Here is a 21,200-nt window from a genome sequence, read left to right as displayed (position 1 = left end):
GAGCAAGAGATACGATAGATTTCTTTTGCATATCTGACAGTGTAACATTAAGCAGAAGTATTTCGAATGATTTAAACCTGTATCCTGTTTTCTGGGTAACATTGAGAATATCACTATATATTGTTGCAACACCTCCCTCACTACCAGTCTGACGTGGCTCATGCTTATAACAGTAGTTTGGTGGTGTAGACTCATTTAGACAAATATAATCATTTGGTTTTAGCCAGGTTTCAGTCAAGCAGAGTACATCAAAACTATTATCTGTGATCATTTCATTTACAATAACTGCTTTGGGTGTGAGTGATCTAATGTTTATGAGCCCAAACTTTAAAAATGGTTTTTGTTCATTTATTTTACATTTTTCTGGTTTAATCACGATAAGGTTTTTTCTGGATCCTACATTAAATTAATATTTTGACCTCACTATTCGGGGAACAGACACGGTCTTAATAGATTGGATAGCGCAAGTACTTCTATCATTTAAGAGGGTAGAACAAAAGCCATCATAGCAGTTATTTGAGAATTGGTTTACTAGTCATATGGAGTGTAGAGTCCTGGAGATGTTGTCCGAGAGGAGTTCCGCTCCGACTCTGCTGGGGTCCAGGACATCAGCACGAAAAAGCCTAGAACGCCCCCAGAAAAGATTCCAATTATTTCAAAGAGCAGTTTCTGTTCTTTACACCATGACAATAACCATTCATTTAAAGCAAAAATCTACTGAAACTTTCATGTCCTCGTCCATACGTGGGGAGTGGTCCTGACACGATCAAGCTCCTGAAGTCCCTCTTCAGTGTCTCCATCTGCCGCTGCGTGGTGTCGTTAACCCCGGTGAGAAGCACGACCACTCCAGGGCTCTCGTCGGCCTTCAGGATCGCGGGTATCTGCGCAGAAACATCGAGAACACAAACACCAGGGAAACAGTGAGTGTGCACTTTACCTTCGGCTAACGTAGCACGGACGTGTCGGACGATGGAGTCACCGACGATCACAGCGTCACGTTCTGACTCGCGGAGGGGAGCGAAGCAGTTCCATGTGGAGATCTCGAAGACCGGAGGGGGAGAGGTGGTCACCCGGGGCCTGGCTCACGCCCCCCACTGCGGGTGTACCCAGGGTCCGTGGTGTCCGGCGCCGGAGTGAAGGACATCTGGGAAGATCGCATCCTGGGTGCACCGGGCCTGTGCAGAGAAACACATGGGGTAGAGGTGGTGGGACTGTTAGCAGCGCGCTGTATACTTACCCCGGACTTGTGAATAACTCAATTTTGACAAAAATGTCAGATAGAACCTTATAATTCCAAGGGGACGAAAAGCACCAAAAGTTGGTTAAATGACCATGGTGTTGGTGTGCTTGACTGGCCAGCTATATTAAAATTCTCTTTGTTGCAGATTTTATGTGTTTTGTATTGTCAAGAGGAAAATGAGAAACGAGACTAAAAAATGCAGATGAGCTGAAGGCCACTGTCAAAGAAACCTGGGCTTCAATAGCACCTCAGCAGTGCCACAAACTGATCACGTCCATGCCACGCCGGATTGAGGCAGTAATTAAAGCAAAAGGAGCCCCTACCAAGTATTGAGTACATGTACAGTAAATGAACATACTTTCCAGAAGGCCAATTCATAAAAAAAAACATATTATTGGTCTTATGAAGTATTCTAATTTGTTGAGATAGTGAATTGGTGGGTTTTTGTTAAATGTGAGCCAAAATCATCACAATTAAAAGAACCAAAGACTTAAACTACCTTCAGTCTGTGTGCATTGAATTTATTTAATACACGAGTTTCACAATTTGAGTTGAATTACTGAAATAAATGACATTCTAATTTACTGAGATGCACCAGACCAGGTATAACCAGACCTATGCATTTTACGTAGCGGCTACGCATTTCAAGCGTGACTTTGTGCCATTTTGTACAGAATAAAAGCCTTTCAAAACAAAGTCCCTGACCCATACTCAGAATTTGTGCTCTGCATTTAACCCATCCAAACTGCACACACACAGCAGTGAACACACGTACACACACACTGTGAACACACACCCGGAGCAGTGGGCAGCCATTTATGCTGCGGCGCCCGGGGAGCAGTTGGGGGTTCGGTGCCTTGCTCAAGGGCACCTCAGTCGTGGTATTGCCAGCCCAAGACTCGAACCCACAACCCTAGGGTTAGGAGTTAAACTCTCTAACCACTAGACCACGACATCCCCACTGTGTGTGTATATATATATATGTGTGTATACCTCTTTCACTACCTCATTTAGCATAGAACTGACGTCATTCTACTACTTCAGTTAGTTAAATAAAAGAACGCAATTTCAATTCTCTGTATGTATGTACTGTACATGTGGAAGAATTGACAATAAAACAGACTTGACTTGACACACACACACACCTGGATATCTCTGGATCATCATTGCATTGAGATATTTCTACAATGTAATTTAAATTTGAATCGCCCTCATGATTTGGAAAGGCATCTGTTTGTTTAAGGTCTAACACCTGAAAATGCATCAGTGGGGAAAAAGATCAGGAGGTTAAAAGAACTGCCTGCTGAGCTCAGAAACAGGATTGTCTCAAAGCACATATCTGGAGAAAGTCTGTTTAAATCACATCTAAACTGAAAATATTACAGCTGGTGCTTGCAGTTAACAAAGCTAATAAAGAAGAGATAAGAAAAAACTTCTGGGTATCTAAATTATAAGTTTAACAAAAAGTGTCCCACTTTACCTGAATTCACCTTATGTGTATGCAAACACAGATATGAGTACATAATAATAAACAGCAAATTCACTCTACAAACCAGATACTTAACCAGATCACTTTCCTAAAATATAAACATATTGCATTATAAATCCTAAGGCTTCAACACAACACACATATTTAAGAAACACTTAACTTACTACAGTATACTGTGAATTATCAGCGCTCTCTGAGTTGACACTCAGAGACTGTTCCATAATCACACCCTGTACCCTCATTCACTATTCTGTACATTAGTTTATTAATATAGAGTGAATGAAAACAAATGAGTGAATTTAGACACTGATGAACACCTGCTGTTAACAAGCAGATTCACTGAAGGAAAGAGAAACAACAACAACAGACAAAAGAGAAACACAACAACTACAACCGACTTAGATAAAATCAACTGAAATAAAAGAAGGCATTACATCTCTTAAGATTTTTATCAGAGGATTATTTAACAAAAAAAAAGCATCAGTAGCATGTTTAAGCACCACACCATTGGTTTGTCATTAGGTTTCTGTAGGTATACTGATTCGTACAATATGGGTCACACGAGGGCGCTGAATAACAACTATACAGCAGCATGCGCCACAATTTGAAAACAACAATGTCTTTGGAGTTCAATATTTCAACATGGGATACATATTCAGATAGGATACATTTGTCATTGTATTCGTTAAATAATCACTGTTATATATACACTACCTCTCAAAAGTTTGGGATCAGTAAGACTTGTAATATTTTTTAAAGAAGTCTCTTATGGTCATCAAGGCTGCATTTATTTGATCAAAAATACAGAAAAAAAAAATGTAATCTTGCAAAATGTTATTACAATATAAAATAATGGTTTCTATTTTAATATACTTTAAAATATAATTTATTTATGTGATGCAAAGCTGAATTTCCATCAGCCATTACTCCAGTCTAAAGTGTCACATCAAAAGTCTTACTGATCCCAAACTTTTGAGTGGTAGTGTATTTTTATTTGTATTTATTTTTTTGTCTTAAACCCTTGATGTCCAGAACTTACAAAAGCTCACTCACTCTCTGAGAATTCATAAATCAGAAGCGGCCGAAAAGAGTCATGACAGAGAAACATGGAAAACTTTGTTTTTTAAAATGTGACTTACACTTTAATTGAATGAATTATGCATGTGAGTGATTGACTATATGTGTGTGAGAGTAGGAGTGGAGGCCTCCCGCTGTGTGTTTATAGTACTCAGAACTGGTGTAGTGGTGACACACTGTTAGACTAATTGGATTGGATTGAGAAATCTTCCTGGGAAAGGAGTAGTTGGGAAGGTCAAGTATTCCAATATCACTGAAGCAAGCAGAATTGGATTGGTCGCAGCCTGTGTGCATGTTGGCACCACCACAAAACCCCTACCCTCTTCTCTCTCTTCTCTCTTTTTTTCAATCTTATTATTAATAATATAAACAAAGGATGTCAGCAGTAGTGCAGTAGTGTTATATTAGCTGTATGAATTTTGGATCACTGCATCATCAATACATATCTCACTTTCATGTACAGAGATAAATGGGTATTGAGCATCCATCCATCACTTTCTTTCTTTCTTTCTTTCTTGTTGTGGCAGATGGTAAATGATGGCAAGTCCACATTTGTTTCAAAGCAGAGACAGCGTTGCAGATGGACAAGAGTGTGGAGGCTTTATTAAACATCCAGTCTCATGTTTCTGCATATTGTAGAGCAATGGGGGTCAGCTTAATCAATATAGTCAACTTAAATAAAAAACAAAGAAACAGCAGGAAGGATACAATTGCAAATTGCAAAGCCTTATTCATCTTGAAAAGCCGCTGTTAGTCTCATACCATAAACAATAGGCATCATTTATGCCATGAAACACTTTTACAATCATTTTACATACCTGAAAAGATATTTTCTCTTGGGGCATCAATAAGATTAAAGTAGAAGAATGAAGAGATCCTTACCCGGGGTGAGCTTTATGATACACACATGAAGAAGAGGCATGTAATACCTGGTATTTATCAGTGTCTGTGTGAGAGAGTGTGTGAGTGTGCGCGGAGGGGTAAGGTTATGTCTGCCATTGCCATGGAAACAGAGCCCCTGTGTAAATTTTGCCTATACCAATGCTTTATTTCTTTGTTCCACTGATCTCTCTCTCTCTCTCATTCATACAGACCACATCACATGGCAGCACCACAAGTAACTTTACTCCTTATTGGGCTGGTTTGTTCCTTTATTTCCATACTGGTTCAAAGAATCAACAGTACAGACAATATGGATTTCTTAGATACATTTGGGAACAAAAAAGAATTTGATCTAGTTTTAAAGAAGAGAATGAAAGAAAGAAGAAAATGTAAACAGTGGTTGCCCATACAAAGTTTAGCATCACAGTGCTAAGGTGTTCAGGGTGGTTTCTAGATGTATGCTAAGGATCTTTGGTGGTTGCTAGGTATTTTGAGTGGTTACTATGGTGTTGCGATGCTGTTCTGTGTGGTTGCTAGGTGTTTGATAGATAGATAGATAGATAGATAGATAGATAGATAGATAGATAGATAGATAGATAGATAGATAGATAGATAGATAGATAGATAGATAGATAGATAGATAGATAGATAGATAGATAGATCTCATATTCATATGCTCATATTCAGCATGAAGCTATGACAATCGAAACCTACTCCAGCCGCTGGATGTTTCAGATATGCCGTGAACGGTGGTGGCAGTGTGGTGTCTCTCTCCCTCGTTCTCTTGCCGAAAGACTTAGAAAGAGCAGAAGCTGTAATTAGAATGCGAGGGAGCAAGTCGCTGCTGCAAATTGAAAACATATTGATTCTCCCTCAGCTCTGTACTCCCTAGCCTGAGAACAGGATGGAGATTCACACACAAGGTAACGGGGAGCAGGAAAGAGGGGTTGGTGGGAGAATCGAGAGAATATGGAAGAGAGAGAGGGAAGGAGATTACATCATGCAACTGGACTTTTTTATTCTGGAAAAATAAATGGCAAGGATTTTTCTATTAAAAGTTTGGGTTAAATCAAATCTATACAGGCAAATATCTCTGCCTGTTCATCCAGCTAAATTCTCCCCCACATAAGATGAAAAGAGGGCTTTCTAGTCCACTGTACTGATGTCAAGGGAAGTAGTTACAGCAAATTAGTTTTCTAAAGGGAAGACTGCTAAGGTCTTATGTGTATGTGTGTGTCTGGGTACAAGCACCAAAATAAGAGCAGAATTGGTGAAGGCAGATGGTAAGTCAGAAGTGTGAGGCTGTCAAATGCAGTCATATACTGTGTTGTATGTCAGTGTCTCCCCTCAGGCAATACAATAGCTTCCTCATCCAGAGCAGTGTATCACCACTCTTCAATCCTCAGGATTCCAGTGACAAGAAAAGTGATTTTTCCGTAATGCCTTTTGTAGCATATGATTTGAATTCATTTATTTAGTAAAGGAACTGAATAAAGCATTTTATCTCAGTGCAAATACGTTAAGAACTGCTTCAGGGTATTGAAGTCAGAGATACACACCTGCTGCAGTAGCTGGTGTCAGTGTGTAAGGCAACAAGCTACACAGCCTGTTGATGGAGCCATGCACTTAAAATACTGCCACAGAATAGTTGAATGTTTGTTGGTTGGTTTCTTGGTTGGAATGGTTTCAGGCTGTAATTTACTAATTGTTTTCAAGTTTCAGATGAATGCTACTTAATAGAACAGTAGAGCACACAAAAGCCATACATAACACAAGAAAACTCGTTAGATATAATGACAAATAGAAATAGAAACAAATTAGATATAATAAAAGACAGTAAAAACTGTTTTTGGAAAATGGAAATAATCATTAAAAGTAAATGATGTGTATTTTAAACATATTAGTGTAATTTAAAGGAATTCCCTTTAAACACACACACACACACACACACACAATTCTGCCATCATTTACCCACCCTCACATCATCTCCAACCTGTACTTAATTTTATTTCTTCCACAAACACAGAAGTACATAAGTACATATTTAACAGCATAGAACCCCACTGCTCCGGGTGTGTGTTCACGTCGTGTGTGTGCACTTTGGATGGGTTAAATGCAGAGCACGAATTCTGAGTATGGGTCACCATACTTGCCTGTATGTCACGTCACTTTCACTTTTTCTTTTTCAAAGGATTTCACAAAACAAAAATAAATGAATAAAAATAAATATAAAGAAAACATAGTATTTCAAGAGGGTCTGGCTGCAGACTTGCACTATTTTGTGATCCACAGAAGAAATAATGTGATATAGGTTTATGTTGGCGAAATTTTTTATTTTAGTTGAACTGTTCCTTTTAAATTTTACAATAAGGACTTCAGACATCATTATTCAAAAATCTAATTTTCAAAATATTTTAGAAAAAATCCAAGTGTGAATGTAGGCTACTAAACTGTCACTTTAGCCAACCAAAACCTGCATTTTTTAAACTGAATCAACCATGTTGCATACATAAAATGAAGGATGCGTCATTATGCAAGGCACTAGTTCCTGAGTGATTTATTCAGACCTCAGAAAACTAGATCAAGACTCCTTTGTTAGACCAAATGCACATGACAACACAAAGGCAAGGTGTATTCAAACCAGTGTATCAGTTATCTATGGGACCTTCAGCAGAGGGAAATACTGTCTACCCCTAAGACAGAGTGTGCCCTGAGGCGAGTTTTACCAAGTGACTCTACATAATCACATCCAATTAACGAAACCACAAAAAGGAGGCAGTTCAAAGAGCTACCTTATCCTTTGTGTTTCCCCAACTCATTCTCTCTCTCTCTCTCTCTCTCTTTCTGTTCTGCAGAGCACAATTCACTTTAAGCATTACTTAAGCCAGTGCTCAAGGGGTGTTTTAACAAGCAGTTGATTAGCGCTGGTCTTTTGCAAGTTAATGTTTAGCTGACATTAAAAGTCCACGTGGGAAGTTTGTGCCGTGAACACAGACCTCAATTGTAGGGAATGAATTCCAGAGTTTTCCATGTGCCAGTGAGGCTCAAAGCCAGCCGGAGCCACACCATCAGAGAGCTGTTTTAGCAGCAATTCCAAAACCACACGATGGCCCCCCACTGCTCAGGGATAATAGAGTCCCACTGAATTTCAGTATCACTTTAAAACTTCTGATAATAAACTCCATGCATCTAAAAACATTAGCCGTAAACTGATAATAGACACAGCGGTAGCTCAGGTAATATTTCTCAGTAAATATACTCTGTTTCCTACGATAGGTTCACTTCAGGCAAATTTCTATGACACTAACATGGCTGGGATTTTATATCATACATTGACACTACACACCAATACGCTCCAGCATTAATTACACACTTCTGTCTCTAAAATACCCATTCACTTATGTCCATTTAATCATTCCCTGCTGGTTCACAGTAGATCACATACTCAGGCTCACTGGCCAAAGCCAGAACTCCTGTTTGCTCGTTGTTCATTCCAGTGATCATGACACAGCTAATAGAGGCTGGATTAGTGTGCAGGAACAGAGTCGGCAAACATACAGAGACTAATGATGGAGACCAGCCAGTCTGCACCACTTTCTCACGCTCTAACACCACCTCTATCATGTTTGCCCCCTACATTAATCTGTGCATATTATGATGTTGGCATTCACTGGCAAGTTAGTGTCTACTGTACGATCTACTTTATAGCTTTACCCATTTACACCCATCCTTCTGCCCCCATTGATAATCATATATTTGGATGCATTAATATGCAGGTTTATATTATTATTATTATTATTATTATTATTATTACTATTATTATTATAATTATTATTATTATTTATGCTTGTGAACACAAATAAATGTCCTATATGTTCTATCTTTTCTCTGCAAGTCTGAAATGACACTCCCCAATTCCATGCTCCAGTAAATCTACTACCCTATATATTCCTGTCCCCTTCCTCTCTGTATCTGTCAGTGTGCTCTCCTCATCTGTCGTCTGCGCTTTGAATCCGGAGTGGTCCAGCACTGTACCAGACTAGAATTTTAAGCATGTCCTTTGGTCAGGAGAAGGGGGCGGTAGAGTCGGTTGCTGTATGCATGAAACTTAAAAGGGCTCTAAAGGATGCTCTAGGATGGTAACATGCTGTTTTATGCGGTTTTGCATGCCTTTGCACTGGAGGTGCATATTAGGGAATAATCTTTTTTCTCACTTTTGTTTTTATTAGACTAAGCTATATCGATATTGTACATTATTTTCATCTGATAATTAATTTAACCATTTAACTGAGGACAGGAAATACATGTATGATTTATGAAGTGGGCAATATGACAATGAATAAGGTATTAAGAGCATATTAAGAGCATGCAATCAACATGCAATCAACATGAATAGCAAATAAGCCAATAAAAAAAATTATTGCTAGAGGTGCAGGAGGGTTCGGGGATTATAATAATAATTCTGTGTACTGCATTAAAAGTGCAAATACGTTAAAATGCAATATGCTAAAAGAGTGCGCTGACGCTCTCGAACACAACTTGCGATCGTCTGAGGTGGTAACCATAGCAACAGTACGCTTTTCTTAAGATTTGTATCATACGAAATAGAGGTCTTATCATTGTTTATTTTATAACATTAATTAATATATTTATTTACTTTATTCACTATTATTTTCAAATACAAAAATGTGTTTTTAAAACCTTTTAAAACGTCAACTTAATGATAATTGACAATTAGCAACGTGATCGTGTGTAGATTTCCTGTAGGCTATTTTAAAATGTAACGTGGCCTATTACAATGAAAAAAAACTAGATTTTTGTCAAAAAAAAATAAAAAAAATAAAAAAATATTACATAATCCACATAACATGTAGTCTGAAACAACCCAGCACCTTTAGTCAGCATGTCATCGATTCAAATCCACTATATTCGTTCGAGAACATGAATTAATATCCGTATGCTTTGCTCCGTTTAAATAAGAGTTTTAACTGCACTCTTTTCTGTCGCCGCACATCGCTTCTCTGTTGTGTAATTCTCTCTCTCTCTCTCTCTCTCTCTCTCTCTCTCTCTCTCTCTCTCTCTCTCTCTCTCTCTCTCTCTCTCTCTCTCTCTCTTAGCCACAGCACGCCTGCCTACATCCCTCTCCCAAATCTTCACTAGCACACAAGCAAAGGGGACAGAAGCAGACCCGTATCCTCTTTTCTCAGCACACCACGTTCCTCATTCTCAGGTCTTTTTGTCTTTTACATGGCGCAAGGGCTCTGCCAGCGGGACGGTTCTGGGTGCGAGAAAGCCAGCGCGGATTTGGATAAGCGAGCGTCAGTGGCGGGTGTAGACCACAGCAGTTCCGGCGCCTCCGCCTTCTCGGTCTCTTCTAGCCGGCTCCATGACGAGTAATGGTCGGCTCGTTCTGCTGGATGCTCCCTGCTCTAACCGGATCTTCGACGGCACCATATTCAACAGCAGATTGCCATTTTCGGAAGAGACCTTCATAGAGCTAGGAGATACATATGGAAACTGGGGATCAGAATTTTAGGAAAAAGGATATATAGTAGTGCTTTATTTTATTATTCCATTTTGCTAATTTATGTTTCATTCTCGATTAGTTTTCTCATTCCATCGTGATTGACTTCGGCAGCAGATTTAGATTCACCTGGACATTCTTCTTTTGTTGGTTTTGAACTGGACTATCCTGGCCATCCATCCATTTATCCTATATTTTTTCTACTCCTGCACTTCAATGGAGCTTTTCCTGTCCTTCTGTTCTCTCTCCCTCTCTCTCTCTCTCTCTCTCTCTCTGCGTTGATAAGAATAGACTAGGATTTTCTTAGCCATATTAAGAGAGGACAGCGTGTTTGTAAAGCAGCTACGTAGGTCAGCAGTTGTTGATACACATCGAATTGTTTAGATATATATTACGATCCGAAGCAAAGCCTTCCATTGCTCCATCAACGCCAGTCTGAATCTCACATTCTTCCTAAACCAGTATTTATCCTCATTTCCTAACACATCAAATCTAAGCGCCTAAATTGTCATAATCAAAACCGAGTATTGTTCAACGTTTGCTTAATAGCTGTGGCGTTTGAATGACATGCTCAGGCCATTATTAAAGGCCTTGGCAATTAATTATTATCTTTAATTAGTAGCTTTGCAGTGTGAATGTTAGTGTAAGTTTAAGCTGTAGCACTAGCTGCTGCATATCTTACCTTGTTTAGGGAAAAAAAAGGACAAGGACAAACGATTTAGGACGTTAAAATTGCTCTTTGTTGGAACAGTGCGGAAAGCGTGCCGTTCCACTCCAAAAACAAACGAAAAAGCCAGAAAGGCTCACCTATTTCTTCCTTAATCGGTTCTCACCCAAACGCAACCATAAGGTTCCTACCGCCTCCTCCCCCTTCCCCCTCCTTTCGCTTAAATATATCCCATTTTTTAAATTTGGTTTGGTCCCGTAAATTTTCAAATATTTATTTCCTATACATCAAGAGGAAAGGGGGTCCCCCTTTCATGGAATGCGGAAACATGGGTGTGTTTGACCGCGGAGTTCAGATGTTATTGACCACGGTGGGCGCGTTCGCCGCCTTCAGTCTCATGACCATCGCGGTGGGCACGGACTACTGGCTGTACTCGCGCGGCGTGTGTAAGATCAAGAGCAACAACGAGAACGAGACCAGCAAGAAGAACGAAGAGGTGATGACACATTCGGGACTGTGGAGGACATGTTGCTTGGAAGGTAAGACGACTCTCATGCTCTCTTTCATCCACCCGATGACGTTTAGCAGTCCCCCATTTGCATTAGAGGGTCCATCTCAGCATGTGCACACGTGTTCCTGTCGGTTGTTACGGAAACGCATCTCAGGCCTGCTGCTCTCATTACGGTTTAGCGGCTCCGCATTCAGAACCACGGACAGCGACAGCGGCGCACAATACTAAAACTCATGCGTAAAGATGTTAAACAGGGTCTGCGTTGCCAGATGGTCCAAACACAATGTTATCTATATAGCAGGACGTTTTATGATAAGACAGAACTAGTTAACAGATTTCTTGTTTGTCTAAGATGTCCATGTTCTAAAAACCGGTTTGAACACATTCATCTATAGTAGGAACACATTAGCTTGTTTTATATATTCTTGCTGCTGCTCATGACCAACTTGGACCAGCAAGAAACCATCAACCAGGACTACCAGCTTTTTTGGGTTCAACCAAGAATGAAAATTTTGTCATCATGTGCTCACCCTCAAGTCATTCCATATGACTTTCTTTCATCTGTGAAACACAAAAGATATTTTGAAAAATGTTTTTGTCCATACAGTGATCGCACAAAGCAACACCGAACCCCTTTGATGCTCTTTGTTTGGACAAAAAGTACTTTTTCAAAATATCTTCCTTTGTGTTCTACAGAAGTCAGTCATTCATACAGGTTTTAAATTAACATTAAAAAAAAAAAAAAAAAAAAAAGGTTATTTGTTGGCATCTATGGTTCCATGAAGAATATTTTCATTCCACATAAGGTTCTTTACAGTGGAAAAAGGTTCTGGGGGGGGGGGGGTTGTTCTTCTAGGGCATCGCTGTGAAAACCCCCTTTTGGAACCATTATTTTAAAGAATGGATGAGTAAATGATAACAAAAGTTACATTGAGGTTAACTATCCCTTTAAGATAGATTTTACCGCAGGGGAAAGTTGGATGTAAAATTAGATAAATGCATGTGTGCACTACTGGGACTTCCACTAGGTAAAACCTGGGGAAAATCGCTACTCGTATGCACCATGTTCAGAAAGACTCTCTGTCAGGTCAACACACACAGACTGTTGATTGCCTGTCATGCCTCAGTGGCTGCACTGACTGCTGACTTTGGCCTAGCAATGTCACCTTGTGAGGTCACATAGCATAACAAATCCTCATCCTCAACAGGGCTCAGAGGAGGCATAAAAGATGGCCTGGGTCTCTGAGGCACACGGCCAAATGCTATCTGTACACAGCCTTTGCGGAATCTAAAGCACAGGAAGACCTATGGAAGAAAATCTATGTAGCATTATATACAGTCAACTGAGTTAAACTACAAGGCATATAGACAGGGGAGACTGGATGTTGACCTTGATCATCATTATGACAACATGAGTTCTCATAGCCATATGTTGACTGAGTCAAGATGAGTGACTGACCACATCTGTGAGCATATCCTAAGCATCTGCTCTTTAATTTTGTCTGTCAGTTTACCCTTAAGGTTTGTCTGCCAAAATGATCTGAATGCCTCAAGGCTTACAAGCTTAATGTGCAGGAATCTCTTGGATCAAAAGGTGCTTCATAAGAACCATCCAAGTGGGGCCTGATGAACATTTCCATGTAAAATATTTCCTAATAGCTTCTTTTGTAGTGCCCCTGTGTGTCATTGGCACCACAAAATTCCACATGGTAGTCAGTCATTTGTAATTTGTGATTCATTTTAGCTCTCAGTTACACAGATATAGCAGACCGAGGTCAAATTCTTTGGAATAGCAATGTGGTTTAATTCAGTTCAGCTAATAAACTGATAGTATGCTAGCAGAACTGAACCCTGGAGAATAAAACATTTGCCTCTTTGTGTGTCACAAAACAGGCAAAATGATCACTGGATAAACAGCACACTTAAATAGTAGAACATACACTTAAATTGTCGATTACAGCCAGCTCATTTGCAGAATTAGGTGTAGATCTATGATAAGTTTTAATTAGAAGAGGACTGTGCTGCTTAAATGTGAAACATCTCTATTCCTCCTGTTCTCAGTTCAGGCTCACACAGATTTCACGCTCATACTATGACAAAAGCAATTAGCTACAACAGTAAATAACACTTATCCCTCAACCTACATGGTTGTATCCATTAGCCAGGTGCTACCTCTCAGAGCCCATCTTGCACTGCCATCTCATAGATTGTGTGTTGGCAGGCCAGGATGTAAATCTCAGTGGTCAGTGCAGAAGATGATTTGCCAGGGAGTAATAAATTTACAGAATGCAGGTGGGTAAGAGTGTTAGTTTAATCTGTCCCTGGAGTGCTCCAAACTGATGAGAGAGGGGAAACACTCTCACTGGACTGTCCTCAGCACTATTAGCAATGCTTCAGATATTAAACATCTATACTCTCGCACCCACCCACGTGTGAAGTACACTATAGACCAATCCAGAGAATCACACCTACAAAAAGACGTACATATCTTAAACAGCTTGGCTCAATCATGATGCATCATAACTTCCTGAACAACAGAAAAGAACCAGTGTATATTACATTGTCTACATGAAATGGTTCTTTTCCAGTTGGTTTCATTATTTGGAAAGCCTAAGCATCTTTATAGTATTTTTGGTATACTTACTGTACATTAATGTTAAAAAAGAAATTTGGGGTGGGTAAGATTTTTAAAGTGTTTTGAAAAATGTCTCTAATGCTAAATTGTGTATTATTATTACAAAGTACAATAACTTTTTTCTATTTTAATATATGTTAAAATGTAAATTATTTCTGCATGTGGTGTTAATTGTCAGTTTGCCATTTAGGTGGAATACATTTTTTCAGGATTCTTTGATGAATAGAAAGTTCAAAAGAACAGCATTTATTTAAAAAATGAATTTCTTACATTTTATCAATTTAATGCATCCTTGCTAAATAAAAGTAATACTTTATTTAAAAAATCTTACTAACTCCAAACTGCTGATCAGTATTGTATGTCCATTAGATTTATATCAAATTCTTAACCTTCTTAAAATACAGCTAGGGTCAATAATGGAGGTTTACACCAGTCTGGTTTGAGCAATGCTGCAAAAATCATTTATAGTGAGCCTTGTTTATAGAGAATCTTCTTTGTAGCTGGGTCATCTATCCGTTCACTCTTCATTCTTATATATTTCAGAGTTGCTTTCAGTACATTTGCATTTGTTTCTTATGTCAGCAGATTTATTTTGTTTTTCATTAACTTAAAAAAACAGTTTGAACATCTTAAAGGCACATTTAAAAACAAATGGATGTCATTCGATAAAAAACCAAGAGGCATTTAATATAATAGACACAGACTCAAATGAGGACAAAATGTACACTGCTATGAAACAATCAGCAGAGAAATGATTAATGTCCTGTTAGAAAATTAAGAGTACATTTTGCATTACGTTTACAGACATTTCCTTCAAGCCTAAAACACACTATGCACTGTATTTTTAACACACAGGTAAAACACCTGTGACATCAACATCAATAGATAAAATTCCTTCATATTGACAGGGTACAATGGGCCTTTTCTTTTGAGTGACAAAGCTTAGTTGTCAAACTAAGTGAATGATGTTTATAGTTAATATAATGAACTACACCCGTGGTTACTCTTGAGCTAAACTGACAGAAAAATTATGAATTACCATGAAACCTGCTGATTAAAAGTCATTTTTATAGTAAGAAATGATGTTATTTCTGCAAAAAAAAAAAAAAAAGGTCTAGCATCATTTGTTTGCAGATGCCACTTAGTTTGACATCTTGTTATCTAATACAATTCATAAACCTTTAAACTAGGCTTAAATGTCCAAATACTTTTAATGGCCACTGCAAATTTTTAACTAAGAACTTTTTTTATTTCCATCCTCAATCACAAAACACAGTGTCAAACCAGATAATTAGGGCAAAGTTTCTACAATTTTTTACAACGCAAAAGCAAAGCACAATGCACTTGCTGTTATCACACCTCTCAGTGTAAAATGACAGTTTGTTAAGGTCTTATTCTGGACACCCACGGAGCCATTATAGTGCCACTGCAGATTAGAATGTGTCTCTATAGTGAGTGGAAGCAAATATGAATCAGCATGACATTGCAGTACATGCATGCACACGTGAACAAACATTGCCATGATAAAACACAAGCTGGTATAAGGTGGGCCGCCATTACCGTAGTGACTCAGACCCAAGTGTACTTCAGCAGAACTACAGGTAATCTGCGTTATAAATCTTCATTACGCTAACAATGGATATGAAGGTACAGCACAGCAAGAGCGCAGCAAGAGCGCAGCAAAGTACAGTGACAAAGGAGATGCAGTTATATTCCTCGCACACCCAACACTTATCATTCTGAATCTCTGTGACAGCAACTTTCCCAACAAGACAGATAATTCTCCTGAATGCTTTGAGTTGTTGTGAATATTATCCGGGCCACCACGGGTTGCTGCTAATGAATTGACTTCCTGTGCAAGTTTTCCATTCGCATGCGGCCAAAGCGTGTGTTTGAAGAGATAACCAGCGCTGTCTCAGCAGGAGGGGTGAAAAATACTGTTGCATTTTTCTCACCTCTCACTAGTTCATGCTTGCAAATCTGCTCTTTTTTAATCAAGTGTGTGTGAGGTCTCACACCTGGCGTTCATCCAGGTCGACTGAACCAGTGTGGCAGCATTGTGCTGGTATTTGTAAATCATGTCTTGGGAACCTGTGTGATCAAAATGGTCACATGTGAGACTTTTTGGTTTTAAATGTCATATTTTTATATATGTGTGATATAGACAGACAAGGCGTGGGTCTTAGCCATGTCTGGCACTGCTGTAGAGATGGATTACGCTCATAAACTGATCAGATAAGGATCTGCCCAGCTAATGACCCAGGTCCATAGTGGCATTTCGCAGAATTACAACACTACTGCATGCTTCAGTTCACTCACACAGGCCTCTTGCCCCAAAACAATCATCCCAGTTCAGCTCTACACTTACAGTACCAAAGGAAAAATCCAATCATTTTTTCTTTGGCATACCCACTCTCTATAACACTTAAATACTATGATCCACTTATAACACCAGTGATGTGATGAACAGCAGGGAACAAAAACATCCTGGAAGCCAGCATATACACTGCCAAAACACCCTGTCAGTTTAACCTATAACAGAAGAGCGGTTTCATTCAATGCTTTTTTTTCATTGCCTTGTCAGATGATCATTACAGTTTTAAGATGTCATATTTCTAGCATGATATATTCAGCTGTGATATTAAAGGGATATCCAAAGTGAGTAAATGATGACAATTGATAAAATAATAAAAGTTATCACTGGAAGTTCACAGAAGTTCATAAGGAAGATAGCAAGGATTTGTTGAATTGAACAATGTGATACAGTAAAGACATTTACATTGCTATAAAAACTAAAGACATTTATATTGTTCTAGGATCATGTGACACTGAAGCCTGCAATAATGGCTACTGAAAATTCAGCTTTGCAGGAATGTATAACATTTTTAAATATTACAAAAGAAAGCAGATATAATATTTCACAATATTATATACATTTTTACTGTATTTTCAAATAAATGCAACCTTCTTTTAAAAACATTTAAACATATCTTATTGACTTTTTAAATGGTATCTTTTTCTACATCTTTTTCAAAATTGTGACATTTAAAACCTGCATGATTTTCCAAAAAAAAAATGCACCATGAAACTTTGCAAATAGTATGTTCCAATTCTTTTGAAGCCCGATGATAGTTTTTTTAAGGACAGGTTTACATTTGCATTTATTTGTTTAATAATTCGAAAAGTGCTGCTTGAACATTCTGCTATAAATATCTCTTTTTGAGTTCCACAGAAAAAAGAAAGTCTAATGGGTGACATAAGAATGAGTAAATGATGACAGAACTTTAATTTTTTGGGTGCACTGTCCATTTAAACAATGACAGAAGCCATTTGTTTTGAAGAATAATGATCTTATTTAGAGTTAATGTACTGGCAAGCCGGTTCTCATTTTGAACTTTTCAAATGCAGGACATGTACTCGAAACAGCAGATTTTTTTTGGCGACATCTAGACAACCTCTGCCAGAATCAGAGGACAAAAATCTGCTCTGCCGCTCAGACAGGAAGGAACATAATGAGGGTCTCAGGGGCATTATTAATATTGGATTGGGAGACGGCCCGGGTGGAATACCACTTGAATCATCCTCATTCTGATTCAGCTCTGAAAGCAGGTCGAATGTGACGGCAGTGATCAGAGTGCAACAGAACAGTCTGTTCCACATCTCATTTCTCACCTTCTCTCTGCTCTATTGCTTGCTCTCTCTCTACTGATTTTGCTTCTTTCTACCTGAACGCTGGCTTTTCTGGAACTTCTGTCTCCTCCACTCAGTTGACCTTCTACTGGGGATGCACATCTGCATTAGTAATATCCTTTTAAAGAGCTTGTCTGCATTACTTTTACTTTGGTTCCTTCTTTGTAAACTATAAGGGAAGGCTAAATGATCACAGAGTCCCTGTTATAAACTACACATGATGTGGTGAATTTAGAAAGGATCATAAATGTAACTCTTTGACAGTCCTGTCACGGGTAGGAGGAGCCGAGTGATGTTATTCATCATTCCTCCAATCATCTTCTCCAGAGCTGCAGGCTGCCTTCATCAGGGGAATGAGAGAGACTGAATGACATAGGCATTCTGCTTCCTTTTGGTCCTGGTGCGCTGTGTGATTTCTCTGCACTTTGACCCAGGAAACAGATCAATAGAGGACACTCCCAGGATCTGTGTGTGTGGGAATGGCCTCTGTTGTAACATCACTGATTATAGCGGATGAATGAATGCAACAGTACAGATAAGTAGAGGCACATTAAGCTAAAAAGAGATGTTTAACATATAACATTTTGAGCTACATAGCATATAGCTACATGCCTTTCTTTCCTCTGTGCAACACAAAAGGAGATGTTTAGCAGAGTTTTGAGGTTGCTGTTTTCCATTCCTTGAAAGTCAGTGGTAAGATACTATACTTTTTTCTTTTATGCTTATCAAAGCTGCATTTATTTAATCAAAAAATCAGTAAAACCAGTAATTTTGTGAAATATTATTTAAATACAATTTAAAATGTTTTCTGTTTAAAAATTTAATTTATTTGTGTAATGGCAAAGCTGAATTTTCAGCATCATTACTCCAGTCTTCAGTGTCACATAATCCTTCAGAAATCATTCTAATATACTGATTTGGTGCTCAAGAAACATTTCTTATCATTATCAATGTTGAAAATGATGCTTTTTGTGTGAAAACTGTTACACATTTTAGAATTTGATGAATAGAACGTCCATAATTTATTTGAAATATAATTTCTTGTAACAATGTAAAGTCTTTACTTACTATTAATTAATTTAATGCATCCTTGATTAATATAACTATTAATTTTTTACAAACAATAAGATCTCATCACTTCAGAAGACCTGGAATATAAATAATATAGATTATTTTAATGGTACTTTTTGTCATTTTTTTAAGATTAAGAGCTTTTGGTCTCCATCTAATAATTGTATGGAGTACAGCATCATGAATTTTCTTCTTATATGATGTACTAAAGAAAGAAAAATCAAAAATATATTTTTGACCTTTGGGGTGAACTATCCCTTTAAAGAGATTCTGTCTATAGCACACAGTAAAGAGTAGTTTTGTTTGAAATGTTTGGTAAAGATGCAGAATGGATTTTACTATACCGCAGCTCATTCCATGGCTCCAATTACCACAAACCTCTTTTTGCCATGCACATCTACACAAAGAGGTCTGTGCTAATTTAGAAATTCACTCTGTACTCTCGCATTCAGTGCCAAAATCTCTGTGATACTATTATACTGAGCAAGACCAATTATATAGAATTGATCTCATTTCCACTGTTGTAGACTGCGCAGTCGGCATTAGGCCAATTCTGTGATAACGTTTAAAGGGGATCATTCATTTATCCCCCACACTCCCTTCTCTGATGGCCATTTTGCAGATTTAAAGCAGCGAGAGGAAATCCCACCATAAATGCTGATTAACACTATATCTGCTCCATTCATTTTAAGTCGAAGCGTTTTGCTGAATTTCTCCCGAAAGCAGCAGTGGAATCTGTAGCCCTCTCAGGTGTGATGAATTGGTGTTGTCCTTGGCACAGTTCATTTGCAATCCATTACAGCGCATTAGCTTTGTGTCAGAGAGGAACCTAAACACCATGCATCAGTAAAGTGAGGGGATGCGATCAGATACCCCAACTTACACCCACATAACATAGACTTGCAAAACACTTTTGAATTTTAATTTGTTTTTTATAAAGTATGCTGAATTAGACCAGAACTGTTTAAAGGAATTGTGAAATATATAGAATAAAAATCGAGAAAAAAAAAAAGTCACTCATTTATAGCTTAGGATATTTAATGGAGATTTCATTTATGCGTCATCTAAGTATCACCTTTGTCTTTGTCTTTAGGAAACAATTGCTATAATTTTTGACTTAAAGAGAAAAGTACATATAGTATACAATTTGTAATATACTCCAAATACAGTTCAAGTTTTTTTTTTTATGTTTTGAAAATAGTCTCTTATGCTCAACAAGGCTGCATTTATTTGATCAAAAATATTGTACTAAACCACAGTAAAAACTGTAATATTATTTGAATTAAAATTTTCTTTTTATATATATACATGTATAATATATATACATATTACGTGTGTGTAGCATCTGCTGAACACCGTTTTTCTCAGTATTTGTCTTGTTCATCCATCCGTCTGTCCATACATATATACACAAAATACTCTATATACTGTTATTGCATTTAACATTTTTTTTCTATTTTATATCTAGAATATTTTGTGTATATGTATATGTGTGCGTGTGACAATCTCAGCGCAGTGTGTGACATTGAAATCTCTTGTGACTCTCTTAAGGAGATGTGAGATTACTTGAGTCTTTTACTCAAGAGAGCAATTTAAGAAGCAGTAGACTCCATTTGCTCTCCATTTTCTTTTATTGCCGTTGAATCTCATTGCTGTCAATTGAGAAATTAATGAGATCTTTTTTTTTTATCCTATGGGTGAGTCTCACCTTGGGGAAGATCATATCTTAGCACATGCTGCTTAACGTTTGCTTCAGTCTTGATATATCACAGGTCTCAAGTGTAATGTTTCATATAGGACAACACCCAGACAGTCCAGTCTGTAATGTCATGTTCATTTATTTATGATCTTATTTCATGCCATGGGTCCTCACATAATGAGCATGTGTCTTCTCATTGAGGCTCTGGCTCTGTGGAGGATGGACTGAGATGTTTCAACCTCTGCAGACCCTCGGTTAGCACCTAGCTGGCGAGGTGCTGACAGTCACACTCCTCGGTCAAGACAGGAGCATACGGCCAAATCCACCACCAAGTCCCCCCACCCCCGCATATGCACAGGGAGAACTGTAGAAGAGAAGCAATAATGAAAGTGATTTCTAAAGTCACACAAAGTTGCCCAGTAAGTTATTTAGCCTCAATGAGATGACAAAGTGAGTTCCTTCCCATGAAAAAAAAAAATCCCACAAGACAAAATTAGCTCAATCTGTATTTTAGTTTATTAGGTACAGAGCAGCAAGGCTCATTAAGTACATTTTATTAGTTGGCTTTCAAGATATGTGCATTGAGCTACACGCTACATTTCCATGTCCCTCTTGAATCTGAAACCACGTGAAAATTTAAGTGCAGTTAGTTAAATTATGTGCTTTTTTAGCGTGAATTACCAAAACTACAAGATAGCAATAGTATCTGGTTTCA

The 21,200-nt window shown here is 38.2% G+C and overlaps 1 protein-coding gene and 1 long non-coding RNA gene across 2 annotated transcripts in view; one reads left to right on the top strand and one right to left on the bottom strand.

The window, feature by feature from the left end:
- Positions 1-478: 478 nt before the first annotated feature.
- Positions 479-4,782, bottom strand: LOC122135481. Its single transcript, XR_006153531.1, has 3 exons — positions 4,689-4,782; positions 745-1,175; positions 479-623 (listed from the first exon to the last, which is right to left on the bottom strand). It is a non-coding gene; the product is annotated as an uncharacterized LOC122135481 (long non-coding RNA).
- A 5,054-nt stretch (positions 4,783-9,836) lies between these two features.
- The window catches only part of LOC109054108 (voltage-dependent calcium channel gamma-2 subunit-like), a 71,816-nt gene continuing 60,452 nt past the window's right edge, over positions 9,837-21,200 (top strand). Inside the window, exon 1 of the mRNA XM_042725394.1 lies at positions 9,837-11,418. Coding sequence (XP_042581328.1) covers positions 11,193-11,418 — 226 coding nt within the window. The 5' untranslated portion in view covers positions 9,837-11,192. The remainder of the gene's footprint in view (positions 11,419-21,200) is intronic.

The sequence above is a fragment of the Cyprinus carpio genome, chromosome A3, assembly GCF_018340385.1.
Source record: "Cyprinus carpio isolate SPL01 chromosome A3, ASM1834038v1, whole genome shotgun sequence".
Classification (NCBI taxonomy): domain Eukaryota; kingdom Metazoa; phylum Chordata; class Actinopteri; order Cypriniformes; family Cyprinidae; genus Cyprinus; species Cyprinus carpio.
Note: the sequence above shows the minus strand (reverse complement) of the source record. Positions and strands in the feature narration are given on the sequence as shown.